This window comes from Salmo salar, chromosome ssa06 (assembly GCF_905237065.1).
Source record: "Salmo salar chromosome ssa06, Ssal_v3.1, whole genome shotgun sequence".
Lineage (NCBI taxonomy): Eukaryota > Metazoa > Chordata > Actinopteri > Salmoniformes > Salmonidae > Salmo > Salmo salar.
This window is the reverse complement of record NC_059447.1, coordinates 36866582-36888744: the sequence shown is the minus strand read 5'-3', so window position 1 is coordinate 36888744 and position 22163 is coordinate 36866582. Positions and strand designations below refer to the sequence as shown.

The 22163-nt window shown below is 44.6% G+C and overlaps 1 protein-coding gene across 3 annotated transcripts in view; it reads right to left on the bottom strand.

Moving 5' to 3' along the window:
• The window catches only part of LOC106607203 (collagen alpha-1(XI) chain), an 86593-nt gene that overhangs the window by 60858 nt on the left and 3572 nt on the right, over window positions 1-22163 (bottom strand). For all 3 annotated transcript variants that reach the window (XM_014203915.2, XM_014203913.2, XM_014203916.2), the window contains exons 2-4: window positions 8085-8252; window positions 5886-6099; window positions 5194-5356 (exon numbers count right to left, since the gene is read on the bottom strand). In XM_014203915.2, coding sequence (XP_014059390.2) covers window positions 5194-5356; window positions 5886-6099; window positions 8085-8252 — 545 coding nt within the window. The remainder of the gene's footprint in view (window positions 1-5193; window positions 5357-5885; window positions 6100-8084; window positions 8253-22163) is intronic.

Genomic DNA, 22163 nt, shown 5'->3' with positions numbered 1-22163 from the left:
ACCAACAGTCATTTGAAGGCAATCTGGAAGCAATAGAGGCATTAGGGGCTGACCACCGTCCCCAAGCTCCCACACTATGTTCTCCCACGCTGGGGAAACTGGGCCGGAACACTGGCCCCCTGGATCCCTCCTGGAACAGAACCAGGTCCTAGGAACAGAACGGGCCTGCGAACAAGGCCAACCTCTAACCTCTCCCCCAGTACCAGCCTCATCCAGGTCAACACAGCCCTGACCCATAGCCATTCAACATGGGACACATGAGCTGGCCTCTCACACACTCACAATGCTAAAGAGAATGTTGATAATTGATGGGTATTAGTCATAAGGATGGGTTTTTTTTGCAGCCTGAGGAACGATAAATGGGATGTTTTGAAAGATGGGGTTGGGGTGAAAATGGATCTTTACAGTTGTTTTATGCAAGGAATGTTCAGGGGAGGCATTGCTTAATTGGAGAAAGAGGGGTGTCTGTTAAAGTAAGAGGGGGAGGATGAACCTAATGGCATGGGAGGCTATTAAGCTTTACTTATGGAGTAGGAGAAGCAGTTGAGGTAAAGTTAAGGCATCAGCGGGAGGGGGGGTTATTGTGTGGGGGCGTGGCTAGAGGGAGATTGTATAGTTATTGTCTACGCGAGAACATCAGGGGACATCTGGTTCTGAGAGGGTGAAAGCTGAGAAGACTGAAGTTTGTGTACATTAACCCATTAGGGCCAGATAATAACCCTTCCTCTGTACTTTTACAATATCTCAAGTATGCAAAGTCTGGGTTGGGGTGGTACCCTGAGGGGCCTGAGAGATGGGAGGGTGTGTGCTCTGTGACCCCCTCCTACTCTCCCCCTCTGTGTCTCAGGGCCTGCGGACATGAGCAGAGATGGGACTGCTGCTCTACTCGGCTCTCTTTATGCTGGAGGCTACTGAATTAAGAGTGGAGCTGCATTGGAATTACAATGGACTAGGACTGCACACTATCCTGGGAGAGACATTGGGAATGACTTATGGAACAGGGTCAGGGAAATGAAAATAAAAGAATATGAGCTTTACTTGGAATTCATTTATCTTTTTATTGCTTGATTTGAAAGCACATATGTACGGCACACACACACACACACACACACACACACACACACACACACACACACACACACACACACACACACACACACACACACACACACACACACACACACACACACACACACACACACACACATTTAACTACACATCATAACTCACTGTTCAGTGTCCATTTCAATTTTAAGGTTCCATAATGGCATTGTCATTTCCCCAAACACTTTCACCAAGCTCAAACAACCCAAGCCGTCATTAAATATGTGACCTTTGCCCTCCACAGCTACTCAGGGATAATGATGAGGACAGCAGCCCTGACGAGTGTCGCCGTAGGGATAAACACTGACGACTGGGAAATTCCTCTTCCCACAAGATCAATCCTCCCAATCAGCAGGCATGAACAACACTCACACATTCATTGACATGTTCACACACACTCTGAAAGGTCAAAATATAAAGCTGTCTGTTCAAATGGCAACACCTCTAACACCACACATTCTCCAAAACATCCAAATTCACTCAAACAAATACAAATGTTGAGTGTCATTTCCAGGTATTTGATCACAGTAGAAAAGATGTGGCCAGAGCAGATCATGTCTGAACAGTACCTCCCTTCTGCAAACAACCTCCCCTATCTGCTGCTCCACTCTCAACCGTTCTCCACCCCTCCCATTCACACCCCATTAGAGCTTACAGCAACAACACATACTGCTCCAGTTTGCATGTTCAAAACTGAACACAATTAGTGGAGTATGTGATGGAATGTGCCATCTCTTTCATATGTGTGGGCCGGGACAGAAAGGAGGTTATGGGAAGAGAAAGTCATCCGAGTTAAAACAAGGTTAGTGGGATCGGGATCCCCTGCGGGTTCATGTCAGAATATTCAGCTAATATATGACGAGTGCATATCTCCACTGGTTTAACAGGCATATTTGATGAATTAAGCTCATGTGGAAATAATGCTTACTTTAATCTCGTCCGTTGTGGCTTTAGAGGATCTCATTCACGCCTCAATAAAATCCTTTCTTCAGGGCTTCAAGTAGAATTTATAGTAGGTATATTGTATTAGGGTTTAAGTCAGAGTGTTAACCTCCTTGCGGTATTGTCTAGGCAATGGCTCATATACGCTGAGTGTACAAAAAATAAGGAACACCTTCCTAATATTGAGTTGAACCCCCTTTTGCCCTCAGAACAGCCTCAGTTCGTCGGGCCATGGACTCTACAAGGTGTCGAAAGCGTTCCACAGTGATGCTGACCCATGTTGACAACAATGTTTCCCACAGTTGTGTCAAGTTGGCTGGATGTCCATTGGGTGATAGACCATTCTTGATACACACAGGAAACTGTTTAGAGTGAAAAACCCAGCAGCATTGCAGTTCTTGACACACTGACACCGGTGCGCCTGGCACCTACTACCACATCCCGAGTTCAAAAGCGTGTTTAAATATTCTGTCTTGCCTATTCACCCTCTGAATGGCACACATACACCTTCATCTACACTGATTGAAGTGAATTGAATAAGTGACATCAATAAGGGATCATAGCTTTCACCTGGATTCACCTGGTCAGTCTATGTCATGGAAAGAGCAGGTGTTCCTAATGTTTTGTACACTCAATGTCGATGATCCCAGTAGTTGATACCACATCCAGACAAGCTACCGGAGAGCTACTGCCGTAAAACCTCAACAAAAATGATATTCTACTCAGACGGACTAGAATGACTTGACCCTGGACCGTCTTGACCTACGAGATAAGAATAAGGGACAAACAGAAGTGGTATGACACCCTTGCTGATGAAGCCAAGGCTGCCTCTAAGGTGGATTATCGCTGGGGAAGACTACACCTCCCCACGGCGTGAGGACCCTCACCCTGGACCTCGCACGTCATGGACCCTCACCCTGGACCTCACACTCGCACGTCATGGACCCTCACCCTGGACCTCACACTCACACGTCATGGACCCTCACCCTGGACCTCGCACGTCATGGACCCTCACCCTGGACCTCACACTCACACGTCATGGACCCTCACCCTGGACCTCGCACGTCATGGACCCTCACCCTGGACCTCACACTCACACGTCATGGACCCTCACCCTGGACCTCGCACGTCATGGACCCTCATCCTGGACCTCACACTCACACGTCATGGACCCTCACCCTGGACCTCACACGTCATGGACCCTCACCCTGACCTCACCGTATGGACCCTCACCCTGGACCTCACACGTCATGGACCCTCACCCTGGACCTCACACTCACACGTCATGGACCCTCACCCTGGACCTCCTTACCCTACCTCGTCTGGCCCTCACCCTGGACCTCGCACGTCATGGACCCTCATCCTGGACCTCACACTCACACGTCATGGACCCTCACCCTGGACCTCACACGTCATGGACCCTCACCCTGGACCTCACACTTCGCCTGGATGCCTTTGACTCCGAGTTCCTCTGCCGCATACTGGGCATCACATGGTGCGACCACATCCACACTTATTCCGTGGCCTCCAACTGCTCTTAAATGCTACTAAAATTAAATGCAAGCTCTTCAACCGTTCGCTTCCCGCACCCGCCTTCCCGACTAGCATCACTACTCTGGGCGGTTCTGACTTAGAATCTGTGGTCAACTACAAATACCTAGGTGTCTGGTTAGACTGTAAACTCTCCTTCCAGACTCACATTAAGCATCTTCAATCCAAAATTAAATCTAGAATCGGCTTCCTATTTCGCAACAAAGCCTCCTTCAACTCATGCTGCCAAACATACCGTCGTAAAACTGACTATCCTACCGATCCTTGACTTTGGCGAAATAGCCTCCAACACTCTACTCAGCAAATATGATGTAGTCTATCACAGTGCCATCCGTTTTGTCACCAAAGCCCCATATACTACCCACCACTGTCACCTATATGCTCTTTTTGGCTGGCCCTCGCTACATATTCGTCGCCAAACCCACTGGCTCCAGGTCATTAATAAGTCTTTGCTAGGTAAAGCAGCGGCTTATCTCAGCTCACTGGTCACCATAGCAACACCCACCAGTAGCACTCGCTCCAGAAGGTATATTTCACTGGTCACCCCCAAAGCCAATTCCTCATTTGGCCACCTTTCCATCCAGTTCTCTGCTGCCAATGACTGGAACGAATTGCAAAAATCCCTGAAGCTGGAGACTTATATCTCCCTCACTAACTTTAAGCATCAGCTGTCAGAGCAGCTTACCGATCACTGCAGCTGTACACAGCCCATCTGTAAATAGCCCACCCAACTACCTCATCCCCATATTGTTATTTTTTTTGCTCATTTGCACTCTAGTATCTCTACTTGCACATCATCATCTGTACATCTATCACTCCAGTGTTAATGCTAAATTGTAATTATTTCTCCACTATGGCCTATTTATTGCCTTATCTTATCTTACTACATTTGCACACACTGTATATAGATTTTTCTATTGTGTTATTGACTTTGTTTATCCCCTGTGTAACTCTGCGTTGTTTTTTTTGTCGCACTGCTTTGCTTTATCTTGGCCAGGTCGCAGTTGTACATGAGAACTTGTTCTCAACTTGCCTACCTGGTTAAATAAAGGTGAAATATATATATTTTTTATAAAACATCCAGAACTCCACAATACGTCAAAATATGGACCAACTCCGTCTCCTCCCTGGTCAGAGCCTCCTGATTCCGACTGTTCGGTCACCTGGTCAGATCAATCCCACCTCTGGAGCCTGCCCTTACCCTGAAGGAATCATCCCCCAACTGGCCAGGCCCAAGAGGAAGACTGAGAACCAGGTCGTCCAACCAGTTGGACAATGACATACACAACCTGGGACTCAACACCACATCAGCCTGGGACCTGGCCTAGAATAAGACGGCGTGGAGATCCATTTGTCAAGGCGCTATGCTCCGAGGAGTGAGCAAAGATGAGTGAGGGAATATTACGTTATGCCAAGAATCCAGTTAAAACAAGTTCCAACAAATAACATTGATGTTCCTCAGATCCAATACCAGAATGAACCAGTTTGTTTTCTGCTACCGATGAGACTACAGTACATTCATACCAAATCCTACATACAGTCCATGACACTACTTCATTCACACCCAACCCTGACTCCCTCACCCTGGTGTCCTACCTCAAACACCTCCTCGTCCAGTAGTCGTGTTCCAAACACGGTCACCCCCTCCGTGCTGACCAGGGGATTGTCCCCTCTCAGTAACTCCAGAGTCTGCACCTTCTCACAGTCCAGGTACAGGGTGATTGACTTGCCCTCCACACTGTAGGCTATTCTGTGCCACCTGGACAGACAGAGAGGTAGAGATGGATTAGTATAGTGTAGTGATATCTTTATAATGCAGATGTAGCAATATGAAGTGTCAGGTTGAATGTAGGTAACTTTGGTTCAGTTAGAAGGAGGCAGCACCTGTATGCAGTATTCTGAGGAAGGGTTTTCTAAGGTCAAATGCATTGAATCACATTGTAGTATTTTACAGGGTCAAGTCAAGCCATTGACCTTGTATTGTGAGCCAAGATCTCTATGGTACTAATGTGATCTATGTGTGTCCTCTATGGCTCCAGGTCACTGTGAGTCAAGCACATTGTGTGAGTTGTGTGTGCCACGTTCAAGTGAGATCACATACTGAGGAAACTGCATATTTTGGGTCAGGTAACGGTGATACCCAATGGCCAACCAAATGACACGATGCAGGTGAATCTCACCCAATCATGTCAATATGTGTCAATCATAAATCAGGGGTTATAGAGTTTGGGTTTTGAGAAGAAGTCCCAGTCAAGAACCAAGGACATCAGGCCAGGGGTAGTACCCACTTTCCATCAGCCAAGTTGATCTTCTTGAAGATGGGGTAGAGCTCCGGGGAGGGCTGTCCTTGGTGGTCTTCGTACAGGAAGACAGGCGAGCGGCCCACCTCCAGTCCCAGCTGCTGTACACCCTGCTCATCATACACAGACAGCAGGAAGAACTGGGTGTTCTTCTTTGCCCTCACTGTTGTCATCAGGGAGAAGTCCACAGGGAACAACGAGTCTGGGGGGAAGGAGGAACAATTGTTGTGGATAATATTGACCTTTTCTACTCTGTTGTTCTCTGATGTGCTAAAATAATGTTGCTCCCGACACTGTTTTTTTATGTAAAAATACATAATGCAATTTCTGTATCCAATGAAAAAATATTCAAGTCAGTCATACAGTCAGTCATACAGTCAGTCATACAGTCAGTCATACAGTCATACAGTCAGTCGTACAGTCAGTCACACAGTCAGTCATACAGTTTGTCATACAGTCATACAGTCAGTCATACAGTCATACAGTCAGTCATACAGTAATACAGTCAGTCGTACAGTTAGTCATACAGTCAGTCATACAGTCAGTCATACAGCCAGTCATACAGTCAGTCATACAGTTAGTCATACAATCAGTCATACAGTCAGTCATATAGTCATACAGTCAGTCTTACAGTCATACAGTCAGTCATACAGTCAGTCATACAGTCATACAGTCAGTCTTACAGTCAGTCATACAGTCAGTCATACAGTCAGTCATACAGTCATACAGTCAGTCATACAGTCAGTCACCCAGTCAGTCATACAGTTATCATACAGTCATACAGTCAGTCATACAGTCAGTCATACAGTCATACAGTCAGTCATACAGTCAGTAATACAGCCAGTCATACAGTCAGTCATACAGTTAGTCATACAGTCAGTCATACAGTCAGTCATACAGTCATACAGTCAGTCTTACAGTCATACAGTCAGTCATACAGTCAGTCATACAGTCATACAGTCAGTCTTACAGTCAGTCATACAGTCAGTCATTCTGTCAGTCATACAGTCATACAGCCAGTCATACAGTCAGTCATACAGTCAGTCACACAGTTAGTCATACAGTCAGTCATACAGTCAGTCATACAGTCACACAGTTAGTCATACAGTGAGTCATACAGTCAGTCATACAGTCAGACAGTCAGTCATACAGTCAGTCACACAGTTAGTCATACAGCCAGTCATACAGTTAGTCATACAGTCAGTCATACAGTCAGTCATACAGTCACACAGTCAGTCATAAAGTTAGCCATACAGTCAGTCATACAGTTAGTCATACAGTCAGTCATACAGTCAGTCATACAGTCAGCGATACAGTCATACAGTCATACAGTCATACAGCCAGTCATACAGCCAGTCATACAGTCAGTCATACAGTTAGTCATACAGTCAGTCATACAGTCATACAGTCAGTCATACAGCCAGTCATACAGTCAGTCATACAGCCAGTCATACAGTCATTCATACAGTCATACAGTCATACAGACAGTCATACAGTCAGTCATACAGTCATACAGTCAGTCATACAGCCAGTCATACAGTCATTCATACAGTCATACAGTCATACAGACAGTCATACAGTCAGTCATACAGTCAGTCATACAGTTAGTCATACAGTCATTCATACAGTCATACCGTCATACAGACAGTCATACAGTCAGTCATACAGTCAGTCATACAGTTAGTCATACAGTTAGTCATACAGTCAGTCATACAGTCAGTCATACAGCCATACAGTCAGTCATACAGTCAGTCATACAGTTAGTCATACAGTTAGTCATACAGTCAGTCATACAGTCAGTCATACAGCCATACAGTCAGTCATACAGTCAGTCTTACAGTTAGTCATACAGTCAGCCACACAGTCAGTCATATATTCAGTCATACAGTCAGTCAATACAGTCATACAGTGGAGAACACAGTAGGTAGCAACACACCACCCTGGGGACTCCCACATTGGCAAGACCCACTGCCCCTCCCAAAATAACAATATCACACATCTGAACTTCAATGAAAATTAATAATGGCCTGTGCTACTACACCCTAAGACATACGCCCATGGAGAAGAGGGAGAACAAAGTCAGGTCAGTTGTGTTACAGTGAAGCTTAGGATTCACTGCAATTACCATACATACACCATGACTCAGATTCATTGGATGTGTACTACATCTCTACAGATTGTTGTTACCTGGGAAGAGGTGTTTGGTGGGTACACTGAGCTGGATCTTCTTGTCTATCCTATAGGCCATGTCTGTCTCCTCCATGTCCTTCCTGCTGGTGCAGAGGCCAGCCTCCATGGACACCCCCTCCATGTGGTCCGACAGCTCCAGCACCCGCAAAACATCGATGAGATCAGCTGCACACGAGAGAGAAGGAGACACGTCAGTACACAGTGATACAATAACACATACTTCATATCCTGTTGGGGCTAGGGGGCAGTATTTGCACGGCCGGATAAAAAACGTACCCGATTTAATCTGGTTACTAGTCCTGCCCAGTAACTAGAATATGCATATAATTAGTCGATTTGGATAGAAAACACTCCAAAGTTTCTAAAACTGTTTGAATGGTGTCTGTGAGTATAACAGAACTCATATGGCAGGCCAAAACCTGAGAAGATTCCATGCAGGAAGTGGAAATCTGATTTGTGGAATCACCTTCAACACTTTGCCTATGAAACACACCGTGAGTTAGGATTCATTTAGCACTTCCTAAGGCTTCCACTAGATGCAACAGTCTTTACAAAGTTGTTTGAGTCTTCTCCGGTAAAAACTGACCGAACGAGAGGCCTGGAAAGTTGGTCATAGGGGGAGGGCCATTACTACTACGACGCGAGCGCCCGTGGGTACCCTTTCGTTCCGAAACGTTTAGTAAGATAATGCAATCGTCCGCCTTGAATATTATTGAAGCTCTGATTGAAAAAGGCCCTAAAGATTTATGTTATACAACGTTTGACATGTTTGAACGAACGTAAATATATTTTTTTGCACATTCGTGACGACAAGTCCCGCGTGCTTCAGTACATTATCAGTAGTCTTCGGAACGCGCTAACAAGAAGGAGCTATTGGGACATAAATTATTAACTTTTTCGAACAAAACTACATTTGTTGTGGACCTGGGATTCCTGGAAGTGCCTTCTGATGAAGATAATCAAAGGTAAGGGAATATTTACAATAGTATATTTGATTTTAGATGGTTCCAAGATGGCGCTAACCTGTATCGCCTAGCCTATTTTTCTGAGCATAGCACCTCGTTTATTGCAAAGTGTGATTTCCCAGTAAAGTTATTTTTAAATCTGGCAATGCGGTTTCATTCACGAGATGTTAATCTATAATTCTTTGAATGACAATATTACATTACCGGAAGCATTTGAGGGAAAATATTTTCTGAACGTCACGCGCCGATGTAAAATGCTGTTTTTATATATAAATATGAGCTTTATCGAACAAAAAATGCATGTATTGTGTAACATGATGTCCTAGGAGTGTCATCTGATGAAGATTGTAAAAGGTTAGTGCTGCATTTAGCTGTGTTTTGGGTATTTGTGATGCATGCTAGTTGCTTTGAAAATGGCAGTGTGATTTTTTTGGCAGGGTACTATCCTAACATAATATAATGTTTTGCTTTTGCTGTAAAGCCTTTTTGAAATCGGACAACATGGTTTGATTCAGGAGAGGTGTATCTATAAAATGGTGTAAAATAGTCATATGTTTGAGAAATTGAAGTTATAGCTTTTATGAGGTATTTGTATTTCACGCGACGCGAGTCAACTGGCTGTTGACTAGGGTGGGATGCAAGCGTCCCAGGTTCCCAGACAGGATATGAGAAATATGTCTTCACACCTTGTACTGAAACTATAGCCAAGCGAACAGATTTTTATAAGCTATGTGTCCAAATTCCTGTTCAAAACTAAATCATCATCATTTTGGACCTTAGGATTCTCACAGCAGCTGTAAGCATGTTGTTTTCAACCAGTACAGTCACCGATAAGATATCTGGCTGTCTGGCTACACTTGTGGTGATAGGCTGTGTTCTTTACAGCAGAGAGAACTGCCAGTTCGGAGGAGCTGGTGGGAACCTGTGTGTGTTTGTGTCTGTCTGTCTTTCTCTGTGTGTGTGTGTGTGTGTGTGTGTGTGTGTGTGTGTGTGTGTGTGTGTGTGTGTGTGTGTGTGTGTGTGTGTGTGTGTGTGTGTGCGTGCGTGCGTGTTTGTGCGTGCGTGCGTGCGTGCGTGTGTGTGTGTGCGTGGTGGTGGGGGGGATTAGAGGAGACAGAGACAGACCCACTCAGTGCTGAAAGCAGCAGTCCTGCAGGTGGCCTTCTGTTCCGGGGCTATTATTATGGGATCCAGCCATGACTCCGCCTACTGTATAATCCTGCTGTACACTACACACTGGAAGACACCTGGCAGCTGACACCTGCCTAGAGCCAGCATCCCACAGCAAGACACCTCTCTCACCATCTCTCCCATTCACAACGTTTCACTGGCATGTACACATTTCTCCAGTTACAATGTGTTTATCAGGAATGAACACAAAGATAACTCTTTCAGAAGTGACATGGGAATAAAATATGTCGGAGTATGTACTAGTTCACACTGCTGTGTGTTCACCCCTTCCATGACAATTAAAACATGCCTGCAGTTTATTTACAGTTGGCTGGTTAGTTGTGTTTGACCATTATGATATTTTCTGTGTATAATGTGTTGTCACGAGGAGGAGTGTGATCTGAGCTGTGTGCAATAAGGCTCCCACCAGCTGCTTTATGGGAGACTGTTTAAGGACATCACACATAGACAGACTACTGATTGGGGAAAATGGATATAGTTACACATTGCAATATTATTTTGGACGATATTATATCGCTACTTCAAGTATCAATTATTCCTTTATTTTGGTTTTGCTAGGTAGCGTTAGCTAGCGCTTGTCAGCTGGCTGTACCTGTGCCAAAAATCCAGTATTTTTCATCCTATAGCTTGTTCTTTTTAAACAGTGAGCCAACATATTTTCAGCACTTTTATTTCCCTAACTGATCAAAACTCATTTTCTCATGCTCTCTCTTGTCTCTCTGCAGCAGACATATACAGAGCAATATGTTCGGAACATCGAATCGCAATAAAATCGCCGTATCGAATCGTAATACATATAGAGTTGTGAAAATCGCAATACATTGTATCGATACCTAAGTATTGTGATAATATGGTTTTGTGAGGTCCCTGGCCATTTCCAGCCCTAACACAGACACACACACAGCTTATGGGGAGACTGCCAACGCAGAACTGAGCATTCCAGCCATTTAAAATGAGGATCCTAAATTGAAGTTGCCCCCCGTAGCTCTCTCTCTCTCTCTCCATGCTACACTTTCTACTTTTCTTCTCTCTGTTAATTAAACATGTGGTGAGAGTTTAGCCAGTGCCCACTCGCTGCTTGCAGAAAAACACCCTGTTAGATTTTATGGCATTATTTATTTGCATAGCAGAGACCTTTTATTCACAGCAGCTCAGCTCTCACCCACAGAGCACCCATAGAATGGTAACAGGCTGCACTGTAAATAGGTTAAGCTGTGAATGAAATCCAGACTGAGTCTGAAACACAATGGAAAACATCAGGTACTGATTTAAAGGTCCGTAAGACAGAGCAGCTTAAATTCTACTTTGATATGGGAGTCATAAACAATCCCTATAAATGATTTAATTACAGGAGTTGCTGCTTGCTCCTAACAAACACGACCGTCTGAGCTTACCCACACAGTGACAGCCTTACAGCCTTACTCATGCTGATGCTCATTCCCACAGTCCTCGCCTGCCCTCGCCCACACACACAGACATTTATGATGTCTTTTCAAATCCAGCCTAATTACCCTGCCGTGAACCAAGAAGTAAATGTCAGTGAATCATCAGGTCAAGCTGGTCACACACATAAGGCGCGCACACATGACGTGCACACACACACAAACACACACACACACACACAGGTCATTAAGCAACGATGTTTGGAACAGCCAGAACAGGATTTTAATCTGCAGCAGCATGGGTCTAATTACGACAGGCCTTTGGAGTGCTGTGTTACAGACAGACTCAAAACACCTGACAACTGGACTCAAAACAGCAATAACTCAATCACTCAGTCTTGTCCAAACTATCCAATCCCAAAGACTCTCTAGTCCAAATTCTTCAATCCCCTGGGCTCTCTTGTCCAAACTATCCAATCCCAAAGGCTCTCTAGTCCAAATTCTTCAATCCTCAAGGCTCTCTTGTCCAAACTGAGCATTTCCATGTAAAAGGACCCATGAGCACCAACATGAAGTTCATAGGAGCATATCAAATTGGGTGTCAAATGAAAGATAAGAATCTATATTTTGGGGAAATGAAGGCATAGATACATTTTTTTTTAAATAATTTTCATCCTACAAATTAGGCATAAGTATAAAGACTTTGATTTCTTGTCAAACATATGGAAAAGATGTCTTCAGAAACATCTAGAAAGAAAGTATTGAAATGTATTAGAAATACATTCAAATGCAATAATGTTGACCTAAAGACCACTGCCAACTAATATCAATATTTAGTTTTTTGTATTCTCTAAGTTTAAGAAAAATTGCCTTTTGTCTTGTAATTCCATTACCAAAAACCCCCATATCTTTAAGATAGCACAGTGCAGTACATTACAGTACAGTACAGTGAGTAGAGCACAGTAGAGTACAGTACAATACAATACAGTAGTACAGTACAATACAGTACAGTAAAGAAAAGTAGAGTATAGTACAGTAGAGTACATTATATTGCACTGTACACTACTGTACTGAACTATACTCTACTGTACTCTACTCTACTGCACTGTACTGAACTCTACTCTACTCTACTGTGCTCTGCTGTGCTGCGCTGTGATGTCCAGGAGAATGTAAGGAGAATGACATTCATATTCATAATTCTGCATTTCTGTGTAGTATAGATCAGAGACCCATGATGTAACTCCGTTACCGTAATCCCGTTACCGGGTTTGAATCCACTTCATGTACTGTAGTTCAATAACCAAAATAAATGTATTCAAACTCAAGGTGCCATGTCATAGCTGACATCCCATTCTTTCTGCAGACATCTTTGAATCTTCATTTGGAGCAGATATTTTTTGGAAAACGTGGTCGCATTAAAACAGATCCGTACAGTTCTTCCACTAAATGGGTCTTTTTCACTGGAAACTGTTAAATGCAGTCCTTGTGCATAGAGTTGTTTGGCATAAAAATATTACGTAAATTATAACTAATATATAACATAACACAGCATACATAACCAAACATAACATCCACATGACTAATGTACAGAGAGCCATCTATCTGACCTTTGACCTCAGACAGTAGTCCAAATGTGCAACGCCATGTGGGAAAACAATGAGAAGAGCAGGAGAAATTCCTCTTCTGAAAGAAACAATCTTCACAATGACGTGCCAGACACACACACACAAAGATACTCCACAGAACTTTGTTTCACAATGAACAATACTATAATTTATTTATTTTTCTTTAACCTTTATTTAACTAGGCAAGTCATTTAAGAACAAATTCTTATTTACAATGATGGCCTACACCGGCCAAACTATAGCCAAAGAAGACTCAGAAATATTCAAATGAATATAAAACATCCAACTATTTTGGACGGCAATCAATACAAATGCAAGAGATGGAATTCGATATCTGACAGAGACCAGATTATCTCTAGCATTCTGGGAACAAGAAGGAAAGAATTCATCAATGAGGGGATAAAAGGGCTAAAACATCCCAACGACCACAAACAGACAGACGCTAATCAAACACAGCAGTGGCACAGATGGACGGCTGAGTGCTAACCTCTCACCCCCCACCCTACCCCCTCCCTGCCTCCTACCCTACTGTCCCAGAGCCCCCATTGTTCCCACAGTACAGCAGGATCAGCTGCTCCATGGGGACATTTACACAGGCCTGGGGAATGTTCCTTCTCCTCCTCTCCTCTCCCCTGGCCTGGTGTCGTAAAGCATCCCTGGGCGAGCAGAGCAGTTGGCAGGAGGCCATGTGAGGTCTGGAGCCGCCCCAACATCAACAGTGATTGACTCTTCAGGACTGGCTCTGTCTGTCATATGCCAACACATCTCTATTCAAATCTACCTGTCTGTCCTGCAGCGATGCATCCTCCACCAGCATCACCTGTCTGAATCTCATTAGACCTCCTAATAATCCTTACCTCACTTTACCTGTTGGAGTCATTACGTGTCTGTAGAGTGTGTTTGATCTCCCTAGCTTGGACTGAGTCAGTGATATATATACCACATCTACCTACATTACACTGGAGTGATGTGAATTCTACTCTATGTGTGGTTGTGGCCATACAGAAATAGAGATAAAGGAGTGCTTTGTTGGAACAAGATGTTTCCCAGTGCCACATAAGGTCAGAGTTCAGCCATACTGTACATGTTTTCCATACATATTTCTCTCACCAAATTCCAGCATTCATCTAGCGAGCATGGCACTGAGTGTACAGCACACATCCCACGTGTGACATTTGGGTCTTCTTCCTCCTGTCTGTATGTCTCCTCTTCTGGTCCTCCCTGCTGTTCCCTTCCTCTCAAAGACCATGAATCACTCGGCCAGTGTGTGTCTGAGGACAACATGTCTCCCCTACGGCAGTTAGTACTGTCCTCTCTAGTCCTCCTCTCCTCGGCCCTGGCTGACAGACAGAACAGGCCTCAGTAGGCCCCACTTAACACAGCCTCGCTCACAGAGCTCCCTCTGTCCACTGCTAATGTTACACAACTACACAACAATAGTGTGATAGCGCGATGCTACATGTACCGAACACCCTTCATATATGTCCTGCAGGCAGGAAGATTGGCCACTATCTCCATATATCTATCACACATTGGCATCATTTGTTCTCTGTCCTCGACTTCTTTTCTGAAGACATTCCCCAGCAGCTTCATAGTGGCCTACTAAAACTCCCTCTCTTTCGCTCTCTCTCTTTCTCTGCATACAACTGAGCACCACAACCTCCATCATGCATCATGCATGAACATACATGTAATCAGAGTGGTCTGTATTCAACCTCTTCTCTGAAGACAGTCCTTTCCCTCTGATATGAGTCACACACCACTTCCACTCCTGAAAAAAAGGCAACAATGCTGACATTGTTCAAACACAATCACGTCTGTGAACGAGGGATTTCTCCATCTGAGCATCAGGGCCATACCGTATAAAAGCCACTTTAACCAATTGTATTATCAGCGTTTTTCGGTGAGTTGAGTGGACTTCAAAAGGTCAAGGATTTGAGCTAATGTGTTAAAGTTTGTTTACTCAACCAATTCCGCTCGAAGTGAGCTGAATTTAAACAAGCTCGTTGAGTAAAATGACTTATTCATGTTTGCTCCAAACCACTACCATTAATATCATATATGTAGGTTGATTTTCAGAGTTGTTTGTTTCAATACCCGTTTTTGAATGTACATTGATTTGTTGATTCATCTTATGCTACACAAACATAAATAACATACATTTTCTAAAAAAAATGATCTAATCTGTTAGTAGTTGGATTTATTGCACCCGCTACTGAGATAGACATCTGTTACACCTAAATGTGTGTTGTAATGACATTCTGAGATTGCCATTAGGCCTAAACTAGTAGCCTGAATTACATCCACTGCTGTCCACGCGGGTCGCGGTATAGACCACCCATCTCCTCCACAACACAATTTGGAGCTTATACCACCGGTTTCAAGTCAATTCTCTCCTTTTTCATGTGGCTGACATGCGGTAATGTTAAATAATGCTGTAATGGTCTATATTTTGTTGGCATTTTGTGTTAATTATTGTGATAGGTTCACGTCCTACCGGTACGACGTACCCCCAATCTTTATTTATCCGGGACGCCGGACCGTACCAACTTACTTTCACCCCTGGGTGTAACTAGGCCCTCAAAGAAAGGCCTTATGATATACACTATATATGCAAAAGTATGTGGACACACCTTCAAATGAGTGGATTTGGCTATTTCAGCCACACCTGTTGCTGACAAGTGTATAAAATCGAGCACACGGCCATGCAATCTCCATAGACATTGGCAGTAGAATGGCCTTACTGAAGAGCTCAATGACTTTCAACATGGCATCATCATAGGATGCCACCTTTCCAACAAGTCAGTTCATAAATTTCTGCTAGAGTCAACTGTAAGTGTACATTTCTGCCCCAGTCAACTGTAAGTGCTGTTATTGTGAAGTGGAAACGTCTAGGAGCAACAACGGCACAACCGTGAAGTGGTAGGTCACACAAGCTCACAGAACAGGACCGCCAAGAGCTGAAGCACGTAGCGTGTAAAAATCGTCTATCCTCCCTTGCAACACTCACTACCTCTGGAAGCAATATCAGCACAAGAACTGTTCTTTGGGAGATTTATGAAGTGTGTTTCCATGGCCGAGCAGTCGCACACAAGATCACCATGCACCTAAGATCACCATGCACAATGCCAAGCGTCGGCTGGAGTGGTGTAAAGCTCACCGCCATTGGACTCTGGAGCAGTGGAAAAGCATTCTCTTGAGTGATGAGTCACGCTTCACCATCTGGCAGTCCAACAGACAAATCTGGCGGATGCCAGGAGAACACTACCTGCCCCAATGCATAATGCCAATTGTTAAGTTTGGTGGAGGAGGAATAATGGTCTGGGACTGTTTTCATGGTTCGGGCTAGGCCCCTTAGTTCCAGTGAAGGGAAATCTTAACGCTACAATGACATTCTAGACGATTCTGTGCTTCCAACTTTGTGGCAACAGTTTGGGGAAGGCCCTTTCCTGTTTCAGCATGACAATGCCCCCGTGCACAAAGCAAGGTACATAGAGAAAAGTTTTTTCTAGATCGGTGTGGAAGAACATGACTGGCCTGCACAGAGCCCTGACCTAACCCCCATCGAACACCTTCGGGATGAACTGGAATTCCGACTGCGAGCCAGGCCTAATCGCTCAACATCAGTACCTGACCGCACTAATGCTCTTGGAAGCAAGTCCCCGCAGCAATGTTCAAACAACTAGTGGAAAGCAGCTTCCCAGAAGAGTGGAGGCTGTTCCATCAGCAAAGGGGGGACTAACTCCATATTAATGCCCAGGATGTTGGAATGAGATGTTTGACGAGCATCTCATTCCATGTAGTGGTCATGTAGTGTATATAATCTAGAGCTTAATTTAAAAATAACAAATGCACTTAGACACTGGTGAAGGCTACAGGACTGAAAGCTATTGAATACAACAACCATGTCTCGGTCGCGAACAAATACAGTCATTGGTGGTAATTACAATTCACCGAAAGGTAAGGCACACTGGAAAATATGCAAATAAGTTGAATTGTATGTACAGTAACTTCAAATTCTAAGTTGTGTGAACCTACAATTCAACTTGAGAATGTATGTTGGTTCAGCTCATGTCGAGCAAACTCACAATCCTGTTGCAGCTGGTTGCCATACAATTGTCTGTTGAATCAACTTCAAATGCTATTGTGTTGAGCAAACTAAACATATTTTTTTTACAGTGCAGAAACAAACTTGGCTGAGAATATTTCCCAGAGCATCACACCCTGCGCTGAGGAAACCGTTCCAGTTGCACTGGGTGTACTGTGGGATATTTTGGGATATGCATTAGAGTTTGTTTGTTTTCTTTCAACAACTTTGAGAGTTTGATTGTGCCTGCCTGGAGAGCCAGATGGACAGGCCAGGGTCTAGTCCACTGATTCAATTGCACCAACAATTTGACAATAAACACATTTGAATCCAGATTTGATTTGGTGTGATGTTTTGAGATATATGCAGACCGCTCTGCCTTTATCTGCATATTACACAGATGTTACCGGACCTTTAAAGATCGGCACGTCAGCAATACGTCAGCAATACGTCAGCAATACGTCAGCAATACGCCAGCAATACGCCAGCAATACGTCAGCAATACATCAGCAATACGTCAGCAATACGCCAGCAATACGTCAGCAATACGTCAGCAATACGTCAGCAATATGAAAGTCAAGCCTGTATATGGACACAGACCTTCATAATCCTACATACTCCTCACGTTGTCACGTTGCATTAAAAGTCCTCAGTGATGTTCCTGCATAACAGTTGGTGATTGGTAATAAGTGAATACAGATTAATGGGCAGTAAAAGTGAAGAAACGAGGGTCAGGAGAAAGTGTCTAGAACAGCACAGACAGCATCGCTCAGAACCTCCAAGAGCGGCCAGAATTAAATCAAATGACCCTAAGACTGAACTCTGACCTCTATAGGTCATGGGTCACTATGGTGTGGACAGCAGAGGTGCTGAGGCGAGGAGAAGCGAGGAGAGGGGGAACAAAAGAACAGGGGCGAGCCAGAAACATCCTCCCACACCACCACACACACTCATGTCCACATTCATCAACATTAAACCACATTCTAAATATAGTTCGAATGAGCACTCATAGGTCTACTCACACTCATAGGTCTACTCACACTCATAGGTCTACTCACACTCATAGCTCTACTCACACTCATAGGTCTACTCACACTCATAGGTCTACTCACACTCATAGGCCTACTCACACTCATAGGTCTACTCACACTCATAGGTCTACTCACACTCATAGGCCTACTCACACTCATAGGTCTACTCACACTCATAGGCCTACTCACACTCATAGGCCTACTCACACTCATAGGCTTATAGCCGAACACACACACCCAGTCAAACGAAAAGACAACCAAAGAGAGCACATACACACACAGTACACACAAAAACACACTTTGTAACAATACAAAAACATAATAGCACACAACCCACGCTATAAAATCCGGTCATTAAACATTGTGGTTTGTTTTCTGTCTCTCAGTCTGTGTCGACTACTCAATCTGCTGCTCCATCCTTGTCCGTCCGTTTGTCTGTCCATCATCGGCCTGTCTGTCCGTTTGTCTGTCTATCATCGGCCTGTCTGTCCGTTTGTCTGTCTATCATCGGCCTGTCTGTCCGTTTGTCTGTCTATCATCGGCCTGTCTGTCCGTTTGTCTTTCTATCATCGGCCTGTCTGTCCGTTTGTCTGTCTATCATCGGCCTGTCTGTCCGTTTGTCTGTCTATCATCGGCCTGTCTGTGAAACCCACTCTTTACTCACTTTCAAACAGAGGAGGAGAGATAGACTAGAGGAACGGAGAATCCGATATGTCCACTATCAAGCGGGCGGGGCTTGTTAAAAGGTTTACATGAAGAGACAGAGGAATGTGTTGTGTTGGAAGAATTCTTCATGTTGATCGGGCTGTGGGACAGGGGCAAGCACTGGGTCTGCTTGGAGTTATCACTGGGGAGCTTGGGAGCCATTCAAACAGTTGGTTGTGTGGGAGACCGACGTGGAATCCTCCGCCTGCTGCTGCTATGATGCTGCTATGCTGCTGAACCCTAGCTCTCCTCTCTCCTACATGCTCCAACACACACACACACAATACACACACTCCTCCACGCTCCAACAGCCCAGGAACACGGACAGAACATGTGTGAGCCTGACGGATCTGAGCATGTGGGTTCTTTCACTGATATGCTATCAGTCCATACTGTTCTGTACAGTACAAGCTCACTCATAATAACAGCCTCATTGAGTCCGGTTTTGTCTCTACATTGCCACCTCTTCGCATATTTGTAACAGTGATTACTCTGTGAGTAGTGAATGTGGGTCAGTAGCTAATCTCAGTGGCAAGGCTAATGGTCAGTATGTGTGTGGAGGAGTGTGTGAGTGGAGGGTGTGTGTTGTCTGGAGAGATTTGAGTTTGGTTCCACATCTCCCTTCCTCGCACGTCACCCTGACATTCTTCCAGCTCCACAGTTTGTTCCGCTGATGTTTACTCACTGCATGAGATCAGGGCCAGACTGGCCTACTGCTGCTGGCCCCATAGAGGAAACACCCACCCCGGGGCTCGCACTCTCTCTCTGTCCACTATACACACCACACACACACACACACACGTACCACACACACACACACACACACACACACACACACACACACACACACACACACACACACACACACACACACACCGGACACACACACACACATGTACCACACACACACACACACACACACACACAGAGACACTTGCACGCAAGCATGCACACACACACAGAGACACTTGCCACACACACACACACACACACACACCACACACACAGAGACACTTGCACGCAAGCATGCACACACACACAGAGACACTTGCACACACACACACACACACACACACACACACACACACGCACAAATACAACAAGAGCAACCAAAACATGCCACTCCCTCCCTTCACAAACATTCTACATGCATTGCACATGTGTACTTGTACAGCACAGGAGGTTGGTGGCAACTTAATTGGGGAGGATGGGCTCATGGTAATAGCTGGAGCGGAGTCGGTGGAATGGTATCAAATACATCAAATGCATGGTTTCTATGTGTTTGATGCCATTCCTTTTACTCCGTTCCAACCTTTATTATGAGCCGTCCTCCAATCAGCAGCCTCCACTGTTGTACAGGCAGTTTCTCTTTGTTCACTCCACTCAGTTGTTGATGATAACTTGATGCATTTCTTGCTATTGTAAAGCTGATTTACTGTGGTTCACGTTGCACTATACCCTGTTAAAGTTTACTACCTGGTGTCAGTGCTTACTGTAATGGACACTGACTGGACCGTTTGAAGTGGACGTTGTATCCAAGTAAAAACAGCCAGGCCATCAGTATAATTTGACTTGTATATTGTTAAGATAAGACTGCAGATGGTTTTGGTCAGATAGCTAACTAACTGTCAAGATTCCCTAGGAGGTTAACATATGATGTATGGCTCTTATAAGGTTTAACCTGGAATAAAGGCCTGTATGACAGGCTGGAGGACACCACAGAGAGAGAGGACTGTTCCATATGGGTCTCTTTGTGTCGAGAGGGCCTCAATCACCATTCTTCTAAGAGAGGCATGAGCCGTCTAAAGCTCTGAAACATAGAGACCCGTAGCTGGGCTGGGGGAGGAGTGCTTCTTCTTCTTCTGTTTCTGGAAGCCAGATGTTTATTGCTTAGTATAGATTTGTGACAGAGATGTTTGATATTATTTACACATATTGGATGTCAGGGGATTCCTATTCCTAACAGTTTTGTAGAAAAAGGCTAAATGGCAGCCAAGATCCACACCAACAGACCAGGGGAGACATGTCTCTGTTTCAGGTGGAGATAATAACAAGCACGTCAACATCTTTTCATGTTTCAATTCGTTCCGTTAGGAACATGATTCCTTTGACAGCGGATGCTGATAGCACTAACAGGCATCAAACTTTCCTCTCCTCTTGTTAGTTTCTTTCTAAAACGGTCCTCCTTTTTCATCGGTTTCTATTTCCCCAGGCTCATTTGTAGCGTGATCAAAGAGGAACATGACTTGTCCTCTCCTCTGGGAGTCTGGTGCAGAATCAGCAAGGCGGCAGGATCAAATGGGATTCAGAGAGGGGACTGCACGCGTGAATTCCCCTCTGTCATACTGTCAGGACGGGGAAGGTGGGGGGGAGGCAGGGGGGGACACAGGGAGGGGACACAGGAAGGGAGGAAAATGTAGATGAGGAGGAGATGCAGCACATGAAATCAAAACAAACCTCCTCTTCCCCGTATCTTTTAACAGCAAAAGAAAAAGAAGAGAAGAGAAAGGAGAGATGGAAAAACGTGAAGGGGCCGAGGAACAGAGGAGTCACCAACTGTGGACGTATGCAAGAATGTCTCTCTTCCTGTCGTCAAACACGACTACAAAGCACAGTCTTGATGCTCTCCCAGGCACATGCAGTGCACACACAGAGCACATGTGAAAACATTCTCCCACTCATACTGGCCCAGTCCACACATTATCAAACACCATCACTTATCCTGTACTGTCATATCAGCAGAGGAACACCATACAATTCCCCACAGCTCCAAAACATTCAAGCCATCATATTATTCTCTGACTCACAATATCACCCCTCATTACAGACAACCCAACCCCACCAACACGAACAACAGGGTCTCAAATAAGTAAGCATTTGGCGGTAAAGTCTAGCCTCTATAATGGAGCACCTGAAAGGACACAGTCAAATGCTGCAGGTCTAAGACACTCAAAACACTACCAGAGGGCGAAGCTTTATTGCTGCTCATAGCAGGCCTAATAGCCCACTTGTGGCAGACGTCTGGTTGAGTTCAGACTCACAGTTCAAACTGTCATCTGAAGTTTTATTGGTAGTATTATACAGTGCTTT